At 43.2% G+C, this 10,516-nt stretch overlaps 1 protein-coding gene across 1 annotated transcript in view; it reads left to right on the top strand.

The window, feature by feature from the left end:
* LOC119329433 (BRISC and BRCA1-A complex member 2-like) overlaps window positions 1-6,975 on the top strand; it is an 8,174-nt gene extending 1,199 nt beyond the window's left edge. The window contains exons 4-14 of the mRNA XM_037602477.1: window positions 634-724; window positions 964-999; window positions 1,082-1,180; window positions 2,201-2,331; window positions 2,512-2,560; window positions 3,067-3,156; window positions 3,232-3,285; window positions 5,850-5,915; window positions 6,169-6,266; window positions 6,346-6,423; window positions 6,586-6,975. Coding sequence (XP_037458374.1) covers window positions 634-724; window positions 964-999; window positions 1,082-1,180; window positions 2,201-2,331; window positions 2,512-2,560; window positions 3,067-3,156; window positions 3,232-3,285; window positions 5,850-5,915; window positions 6,169-6,266; window positions 6,346-6,415 — 784 coding nt within the window. The 3' untranslated portion in view covers window positions 6,416-6,423; window positions 6,586-6,975. The remainder of the gene's footprint in view (window positions 1-633; window positions 725-963; window positions 1,000-1,081; window positions 1,181-2,200; window positions 2,332-2,511; window positions 2,561-3,066; window positions 3,157-3,231; window positions 3,286-5,849; window positions 5,916-6,168; window positions 6,267-6,345; window positions 6,424-6,585) is intronic.
* The last annotated feature ends 3,541 nt before the right edge of the window (window positions 6,976-10,516 follow it).

Genomic DNA, 10,516 nt, shown 5'->3' with positions numbered 1-10,516 from the left:
CGTCGCCTTAAAAACATAGATGTAAAGGCAATGGAATAATCATGGAAGAAATAATGGCTGGCCCTTCTGTTTTTTCATATAGCAAAATGAGTCTAATATAATCTGACGGTACATGTGTCATATGAACAGAAAATGTGCTCCATCCAGTCTATTTATTTTTAGAAGACGTTAACTTTATCGTTTGGTTCCTAATTATACAGATATATTTCGTCATTTGCCTTTTGCACTTATTTATTTCATTCTCTCTGAAGCATTTATGCATAACATACAGGTGACCATCTTATTTCATTTTACTTGAAATAACTTAATGGAAGAAAAACTCAAATTAATGAAGTGTAAACACAAGGCCAGCAACTTGGTGATGATTAGGCCTGCACTTGGTTTGGCTAGGCATTTGTTGGGGCTGGGATATTGGTTAGAAATTCATCGAGTGAAGCTAGTGGTGGGTCCTCAACAAAAATCTGTACTGATATGTCAAGAGGAATTAGGAGTGCCAATGTAGTTGTTGGCTTGAAATAATGCTATCTTGAGATGAGCAGATTGTTGGTGCGCAGAGCATGCTTGAGATTGTACTGGTGCTTTTCGTGCTGAACTCATTTCTAAGCTATTTGCTGTTGGCTTAATTTTCTGCAGGTTATTATACATTGAGTACCAAAAGAAGCTGGTTGAGAAAGTGGATGATGCAAGACTGAAGTTTGAAATAAGCACAGTTCTTGCTAAGGAGGTAAATGTACCAAGTTTTCCCTTTTGACCTTTCTGTGGCATTGACTGCTTATCTTATGAAGTAACTAGAAGGTATTATTAATATTGTTTGGTTTAAATATAGTGACAAACATACATGCTCATGTGAATGAGTTGAAGATTGAGCCATTTGACTGGCTTATTACCAGTTTCGTTCTTCAGCTTGATTGTTGAAATCCATTTATCTTATAGATGACTTTTCCAATATTTGTGTTCAAACAGGGGATTGAAGTCTCCGTGGTATCATCAACTGGTAGGGTAAGTTCACAGTCTCCACGGCCATTTTCATCTCTGAAAGTTGATGCCTTTTCTTATATTGTATTTTCATATTTCTTTGTAGTCAGATGAGGTGAAATTTGCTGTCCCGCTTCTGGATTTAGACCTCAAAATGATGGTGCCTGGATGTCCTTGGAAACTTCCCCAAAAGATCCATCTGCAGGTTAACCTCTAAAACCACTCCTTACATGTACACATATGTGGACATGTAAAAATAGCTGTAACAATGTTAGTGATGTTTCTAGAAAATGAGTAATGATGATGATAATTGAGAAATATTTATACCAGCAAAATTTCAGCTGCTTATGCCGATACGAAATTGTAACACTATAACCATTATAGTATGGGGTCGTAAGGCCTCATTGAGGTACCCTAGGAGCTCAGGACCTATGCGGGTGCTACGGCAGCCGCACCACTATGGTAGGGATGAAGGAGACTGGCACTTGGTTAACTACTCCTTACTTTTGAATTTGACGCGCCTTGCTTCTTTCCCAGTCCCTTGCTAGCAAATCTGAAGGATACAAACAAATCACCTAATGATAGCAACTGCTCATAAGCTAGCAACTGACAATCCAGATCCCTAATTTAAAGTTTTGTCGTACTTCCTATTGCCCATTCGCCCGGCACATACATTACACTAGTTCATTTATTATTCTGGATTACTTGCCACATCTTTGTAACAAGGAGAGTGTGCATCTTCTCTAACCAAGATAACTGCATATGCATAGTAAACCATGTGAAGGTTGCAGTCATTGTTACCTAACAAGGGTAGTATGTACTGCTTAAGGATGTTCCAGCTATTGGATCTTACTACGATCAGAGCATTGTCATTATACAACATGCAAATGGCTCGGGGCATTTCCCTGTAAAAGAAAAGCATCAGGAGTTTCAGCAGTCAACAATCCCATTACTGCATAGATATGTTCTCTTTCGCTCAAGTGGTGACTTGGAAGTATCTGATGAATTGTCATGTGTCAAGGACTCAGTATGCAAACAATCTGGCAGAACTCCCCAAAATACTTCCTAGATAGCAGACAAATCATGCTACACATAAATAACAAATATATTTACTGCTAGACATGGTCACCACTGCTAACTTTGTATGTTTTATAATTTGGATAATTTAATGGAATTTAGGGGTTTTGTCATGCATTTGATAATGGACAGCTCGGCTATTTTGCAGGCCATATTTCCGGTTAGCAGTAGTTACCTCTCTGTTCCTTCTGCACCAGGACTGAAACTAACCTCAACTCCTGATTTGAAGTCATTTTTCTCTGTGGATGGTGTTAAGCTCCCTGCATGGGTAGATGGGATGTAAGTCAACTTGCGAGACTTCCAAATGAGTAAATGGTTAAACGAAGATTATCTCTTGTTGCATGTTATATGCCAAAACAGACCAGACCTGTGTGATACAATCTTCTGCTAAACATTTTCACCAAAAGAAACAGCATCACTTTGTCACTGATGATCTCCTCTTTGTCTAATTATGTAAAGGTGCATGGCTGAGTATATTCCCACTTTAGAAGAAGACCTTAAATTGCAGGTAATTATTGTTGCATTTTACCAGTATCTGTCCTGATCTGACTGTCTATTCTCACCGTTGGTGTTGTTATGCTATATCTTCTGTTGTGATGTCAACTCCATTCATATTAAACATGATATGTTAGTTAGGGATTGCGCAAGGGTTACTACTTCTGTCACATTAAAGCTGTGAGCATTTCTGTGCTCAAGATTTCATTATGGATCTGTCATTCCGAAAATGGTGCCAAGAACAGAAAAATGTAACTAGGAAAGGACATAGTAGGTTTTACGATATTGTTGACATCGTAGCTGTAAGCAGGAGACCTTTTGCCGTGTTGTAGCTTTTGCATTTTGACTTTTATTAGTAGACTTGTTTGGACGTATAAGCATGTAAGTTGTTAAATCCACTGGAAACTGAAATTTCACTATGGCTGAAGCATCTAATTGGTTAAACAAGGTATCAATTTTAGAACACCATTAATGGCACTGTTGGATTTTACAAGCTTATGTTTCTGAATTATATTGAAGGTCGTGGATGCATCAGCTTCAATCGGTTGCAGGAGACGATTCATTGAGGCCCTAGCTCCTGCTTTCGGGAGACCATTGGAGGCTGATCCGGTACTTGCTTCTCATTGTTTTCTTATGTTATTGTGGTTTTTGCCATGTCGTTTAACAACTCTGTCTATGTATCAGATTTTTTGCAGGAAAGCCACAGTTCTTTCCATTTCGGGGATTTTCACATTTCTGGTATGTCATTAAATGCGTAAATCTAGTTTTTTTTTCGTTTTTTCCACTGTGTGGAGCTAATCAATAAATAAAAGAATACATATAGTTCATTACCTTCCTACCAAGAGACGGAGCGAATATTAGGATTGTTAGCCACTCAAGCTGTGCGGGTTGCTGACCCATGATTGACCCTCCATGGTTGCATTTCACCATCCTTATTTAAAAAGTGCCAAGGGGATTCTCCTGTAATATATAAGGTCAGCGTTAGCATGTTGGACAAAGTGACCTGAACTCTGGCGTGTTTCCACCTGTCCGCGACTGTTCCTGCTGCCCACACCCTTTTCCACCGCGATTTCCCGCCGCTGCCGGTGCCTTTTTTCCGCCGCTCGCGGCTATAAAAGCCGTCTAGCGACTCCTCTATCTCCACTCCGCTCTCTGCTTCTCCCCGTCCCCTCCCCAGATCTGCCTGCGCCCTTTCTTCCGCCAATGCCATGCTGCGTCGCCGCCCCATCGGGAGCAGGGCCGCCGCGTGGCCTCCAAAAGAGGATGATGCGCCTATGAGGCGCAAGCTGCCGCCATCAGTGAGATGGGTGACATCGGGATGCTTGAGTCGGACGACGAGGATCCCGTCATCCCGCCCGTGCTTGTTGGACTCTTCCGCACGAGGGTCGCCCGCCGCGTCAACATTGTGCCATGGACGCGCCAGTGTCGCACCCTCACCTGTAGGGAGGCTTGGAACGCCCGCATTACTGCCTACCTTGCCCGCCCAGCCCCAGTCTTCTATGAGAACACAGCCTGGCGAAGTTCGACAAAGCCATGGCAGAATCGGCAGCGATGGATGCCAAGAGGGAGTGCGCCATCTGGGAATGAGCTGCTGCTCCTGATGTCGAGGAGGGCGCCTGTTTGGCATGGGAGTCGGACGCCCGCGACTCAAAGGCCACAGCCAGCATCGGCAAGTCCTGCGCTGGCTCGTCCTGCGGCATCTAGTTTAGTTTACTAATGTAGTTGTGTTGGAAATGTCGTCCCCTTCTCTAAAATGTCGCTAAAGTGACTAATCTTACTCCTGGATATGTACAATTTCACTAAAGCGGCTAATTTTGTCCCCATATATAAATGAACTATCACTTTGCAATGTCGTTCCAAGTGTTTGATGTTTATCTGACCGAAGTTTGGTTAAAAATCTATGCTAAACAGAAGTAGTTTTTTTTGAGTTGTTGCAAACAAAAAAAGGAAATGAAAGGGAAAAATTATGGAGGCTGCATTTTGGAGAATCTGAGTCTGCACGTAGGTAGGCTTGGCAGCCTCCCAAAAATTATGGAGTGGGCTCCAAAACTATTTTGGAGGCTGGCGAAGTGGCGAATCTGCTAGATTGCTCCAAGTCTCAGGGGCTTCCCCTCGTGTCGTAAATACTTTCCTTACCCTTTTGCCAAATAAGCCTTCTTCTTTTTTGTTCTGGATATGTATTTTGTATTTGCATACAGCTGTCTGCAATTCTGTGTGGGGGCTGCTAGTAAATTAGAGCGGGGAGACCTGCCCTTGTGCATTCTGGTACCCGTGTCATCTGAGCTCTGTGACCCCATCCCCCTTTCTGGTGGCCAGCAGGCGGTGCCACCATCGCTTGAGGCAACATGGAAAATGTAAAAGAAAACAAAATCCAACTTTTAACTGAAAGCATACAGATGACCAACTTTTAACCCAAACAGTCAAATCCGATTGGAATATCAAGAGAGGGCGGGGTCGACCGATTTTGACATGGGAGGAGTCCGTTAAGAGAGACCTGAAGGATTGGAATATCGACAAAGAGCTAGCTATGGACAGGGGTGCGTGGAAGCTTGCTATCCATGTGCCAGAGCCATGAGTTGGTTGCGAGATCTTATGGGTTTCACCTCTAGCCTACCCCAACTTGCTTGGGACTAAAGGCTTTGTTGTTGTTGTTGTTGTAGTCAAATCCAAACTTCTGAATCTAATTACCAACTTTTAACTCATCGAATCACAAGATTCAATGCACAAACCAAACTTCTAACTCAATCAAAATGAACATTGGACTCATAAATTGCTAGCATTTCATTTTAGAATTGCCAAGCATGTTGAACCACAACCAACATCCATTTCTTGTACCAGAAACGGTGAAACGCACTAGAGCATGAAATGCCTTTTATACATTTGCTCCTACTTTGCGCTTTCACTTCATGTCACCCGTTCTAGCATTTTCCATTTAAGTTCTCTATCCGAATGAGGGAGTTTATTATAGACTGTTTGTTGCTGTAGTGTTTGTCATTTCATGGTAGTGACATGGCTGACATGTGGCACCCATGTCATCAAAACCACTAGGGAAACCAAACCACCCAAGTGTGAAAAGCACGGTTTGATGTTGCAATTCAAACGGTTTTATAGTTGAAGATTGAAAAGTGAACCTTTGCCAGAGTTCACTGTCGAATAGTAGACTTTTTCTTAGTAAGAATGCTCTCTATAAATTATTATGTTGGCATTTAGCACCATATATTTTGATTCTTTAGTCTCATATATACTTGTGTCTGGATTATCCACTAACCAGTAGTGACTTTTGATGCAATGTGATGTTGCAGGTTCACTTTGTCATCCCCCTTCAATTCCCCAAACAACAACCTATCCTGACTTTGCAGAGTTGTCAGGTATATTTATTTGGCTGATGGTTATTTGCGATATACTCCCACCGTACAAAGTTAGTACAAAGTTGAGACACTTATTTTCAGACGGAGGGAGTACATGCTTACTGGTTATTTCTTATGTAGATGCTTGATCAAAGGTCTTGCTTGTATGCAGTCTGTTGTTTTTGAATATAGATTTGGATGGTCGGTGGTAGTGACGGCTGTTGGTATTTTTGTTGCTTGTGCAGTAACGTTCTCATTCCTGATTCCTCTGCAGCACTGTAATTCCCAAGGTATACCTATCACGTCATCTCCAAAAAACAGCTATCCATGGAGTCCTAGATGGGAAGTGACAGAAATGGCGGAACGCATCTAGTAAGTCTTTCATTGTACCTGTCTTGCATCTGCAATGATTTTCAGAATCTTATTCGATATTTCCTTCACAAATTTATAGCGACTATCTCGCCGACGAGTGCCAGAATTTCAAGAAGTTATGCAGTGATGGTTTCCCTCAAGCAAAGTAGCCAAGGAGGTAATATTCTGGAGAACGAACTTTCCTCTATGGTTTCCCCCAAACAGAGTAGCTAAGGATGTAATGTCGTGAAGAACAGACTCTTCCTCTAGATGATTTTTAGTCGTGCTTCTTTTGCTGCGGAAGTGCAACTACTGATTGATTGTTGTCATCTCTGTCTAGGAAGCATCTCTACCCTTTTGGCTTGCACGCTCTGCCCGTAAACTGTAGTCCTCGACTATTTGTGTGACGAGCGAGGAGCAAGGAAGCAGCCTGACCAGGCAGTAGAATCAGTCCATAGGGCAAGAGAGTGCTTCTATCTGGCAAGTAAATTGTGTACAATAGCGTTGTTGGTTTGTTGATGCCACCCCTGTTGGTCATGGTGGTTTTGGGGGAGAAATGGCAATTCAGTTCTTCCCGTCTTGGGAGTTGTGTACATATGGATATTGGTCGTTGAATTCTCTCCAGTGTAAAGTTTGCTGCATGTGACAGTAGGAGTATGAACCGTTTTGTTCTTGAGCATCTGCGACAACTCTGGCGCGAACTCGAAGAAATCAGCTGCTTTTTTTTTTATCAAGTACTTGTCTGCATAAATATTCTCGCACCGTTATCCTGTCCGTCAGAGAAGAGGAAGTAGGAGTATGAATTCGTCAGTTTGCTTCCACTGGCAACGTTGTTTCGATATTAGATTAGATTATTTCAGTCAACTTTTTAAGGAGGTAGCCATCTCTGGTTACTTCCTCCGTCTCGGTTTACAAGGCAACTAGCTGTATATGTATTATATGTGATGAAAAATACTCCCCTCGTTCCTAAATATAAGTTTTTGGAGAGATTTCATTATGAACCACATACGGAGCAAAGTGAGTGAATTTATACTTTAAAATGCATCTAGGTATATCTGTATGTGGTCCATAGTAAAATATCTACAAAGACTTATATTTAGAAACGGAGGGAGTATATGTTTAGATACTATATCCGCTTAAGAATTCAATAATATACATTTTTGATGACATATAACTCATATTTAGTTAGTCAAATAGATGACCTAAAACTACGCACACCTCTAAACTGAGACGGAGGGAATACCATCGATTGCAGTTAGTCAAATAGGTGATCTAGAACTACATGTACACCCTCTAAACTGAGACTGTGAGAGTACCATCGATTGTAGCGCGTAATTACAAGGTGAGTTGGTCTGGTGGTTTGTGTCGCAGGTGTTTTATATTTGGCGGTTTACTCGATTAAAATGAAAAGGGAATGGCTGGGTGCCAGAATTCCCAATTTGGGCCAGTGGACTGTTCTCCACCCTTCATCTCCGATCTAACGGCTGCAAAGGTGTCTTCAACCTCTCGATGCATCTTTCAACCACCACACAAACCATCGGTCGAACCGCCTGCCACCACCGCCCGCGGCCGGTGGCGCTACCATGCAGCCTTGCCGCCCCGTCCTCCCTGGAAGCTCCTCCCATCGTCGTGCTACCGCTGCCCCGACCATCCCTCTAGGTCCGGGCCTCGCCGTTTTTTCTTCGGCAAACCTTCACCACCGTTGTGCTGCCGCCCCCCAGCAACTGCCGTGCTGCCTCCCCCATCCCTCACCCTAAGATAGATGATGGGGTAGCCTGCCCAACGAGGTCGTTCCTCCCCTCCGGCAGTTTCTTCGTTCAACAAAAAATTGACTGACCTAAATTCAAAAGTCAGGCGATTGACATGTAGCTATTGTAAAATAAAAATTTATGAACATTGCATGAAAGATCCAACATACATAGGTCCAAAAAGAAAATGTTACCATAGCATCGGACCCTCTGTTCACAAATATAAGAAGTTTTGAATATTTCAATTAAGTACATACAGACTGAATGAGTGAAAGTTAGAACATCTTATATTTACGAAATGTATATGAACGCTGCTATACAGACAACAAACACTGGATGAATTTCAGACGACGCAACATATCAAGCCGTTCATGCCAGTGGCGATGTTACTGTATATTACTCCCTCCGTCCGGGTTTATTGGGCCCTTAAGCCACAACACAAAGACCAAAGAGATACACGCATGTTGAGATTTAGGAAATAAATCTGCTTAATTTGCTCTCTAACTGCCCTATTAAATTGCCCCATTAACCAAAGTAGAGCATGCAGCGGCCGGCGTGCGCATGCAGCCTGCATGCATGCCCAATCGGCAAGGTTCCTGCGTCGGCTCCATTGCAACGATGCATGCGTGGGAGAGATTTCAGGTAATAAAGCAAGGTAATTAATGTACGGGCCTAATAAAATGGTACAACCATCTATGGCTCTCGGGCCCAATAAACCCGGACGGAGGGAGTAGGAAGCAGTGGCGAGTATTAGATGAAAATGAAGGAGGGGCTCAATGTTAACGGTGTGAAGAAAAAGACACAAACTCTCAACTTTTTTGTTCAAGTAAGGTTAAAATTTTGATACGAGATACGCAGCTGCCTTCTCCCTTAAGAAAAGCTTAGGGTTTCTCTGCCTTTCGTCGGCGTCACCATCGGTTCGCCTCGTCTCCGATGGCCTTAGGGCCATGACGACACAGTGGATCCCGGTCTTTGCCGGAGGGAGGCTTCTGTTTTAGATGTTTCTTCGAGTTTAGTTAAGGTCTATGTCCTGCTCAGGAAGCCGAAACGGCGGCGGCTCCTTGAAGATGGAATAAGGTTCTCCACGCCTAGCCCCGTCCCCGGTGTCCTTGGTGGATTTGCTCGGATCTGGTCGTAATTCGTCTACGTTTGTGTTTTTCAGGTTGTATCCTTCCGATCTATGCTACTCATCATCGGCGACGGTTGTTGTTCTGTTGTGCTGGTCCTATAGGGTCTTAGCACGACGACTTCCCAACTGTCTGATACAACACGTTTTGTCTGGTTCAAGTGAGGGAGGGCGCGAGCTTCAGTGCTTGTAGTCGTCGGTGGTCTATGGATCTGAATGTAATTTTATTATTTCTGGTGTTCGTTGCACTGTTATGGTTGGAAATGAATAGATCGAAAATTTTCTCGCAAAAAAAAATTATACGAGGCTGGGAAGAATACTAGTAATTTTTTCCCAGGGGCTTGAGCCTGTCGAAGCACCCCTCTTAGATTCGCCAGTGCTAGGAAGAATTTTTTTTATAAAAAATTAGCAATGACCCACAAGATCTTCCTGCTAGCTTTGCCACTGGTTTATGCGTAGAGTGAAGAAACACCGTTAAAACCTACATCGTCCAACGTTCGTCCGCAGAGTAGTCTCGATTGCATATACACGGTAGAAGGGTCAATGTTTCTCGGAGCTCCGGAATACACACAATATATTTTTACGAAATATTGCTGCATAATCCTAGCCTTCCACTTATTTGAGAATTTTATTAGAAGCTTGTAATACAAAGTTTCATAAAAACAATACTTTTATTTGCATGTAATACGTGTCTCATTTATATTATAAAGATCAAAGTGCAAGTAACATAAAGACCGACATGACAACATTGAAAAGATAGCAGAACATCTATAAGCTTGACACCAACACCCGTCACCTACCTACAGCACCATCACAGCAGCCATCGAAGAAAAGAATGACGGATCACCTCCTCACCCGAGCTCGACACGGCTCCATCGCTGATATGCAGCTTTGCGGACCTCCAAGGTGGCTCGCCAAAAGTGAAACCCTTGTCATTGAACAAATCAGACCGGGGCAACACCCCGGACACGCCATCGAACTCCAGATCTGGCACCCCACCACGACTAGAGACGCCGAAGGAGGAAACCATACCTGCCACCCACAAACTACGAACCCAGTACACGTTCCGTCTTCCAGATGTCGTCAATGCAGACGACAATTTGCATCCGTTCCTGGACTACCTCCCAAGTTCCTCACCGACGCTGGAGCAAACACCGTCGTAACGACGGAGACCGAGGACACAGTTTCATCATGAGGATGTCGCCGCCGCCACGCTATCCTTATTTGAACAGATTGATTTTCAAATTCATCCCTATCCATAGGACCGATGTCCTCCTCAGAAAATGATCCGAATAATCTTTATTCAGCGTCGTCATCGTCGTCGCCGAAACCAAAACGATGAACAGCCTAAAAACCTAGACTACTAAGAGTAAAAACGATTTCACACGCGTGGATTC

The sequence above is a fragment of the Triticum dicoccoides genome, chromosome 7A (genome assembly GCF_002162155.2).
Source record: "Triticum dicoccoides isolate Atlit2015 ecotype Zavitan chromosome 7A, WEW_v2.0, whole genome shotgun sequence".
Lineage (NCBI taxonomy): Eukaryota > Viridiplantae > Streptophyta > Magnoliopsida > Poales > Poaceae > Triticum > Triticum dicoccoides.
Note: the sequence above shows the minus strand (reverse complement) of the source record. Positions and strands in the feature narration are given on the sequence as shown.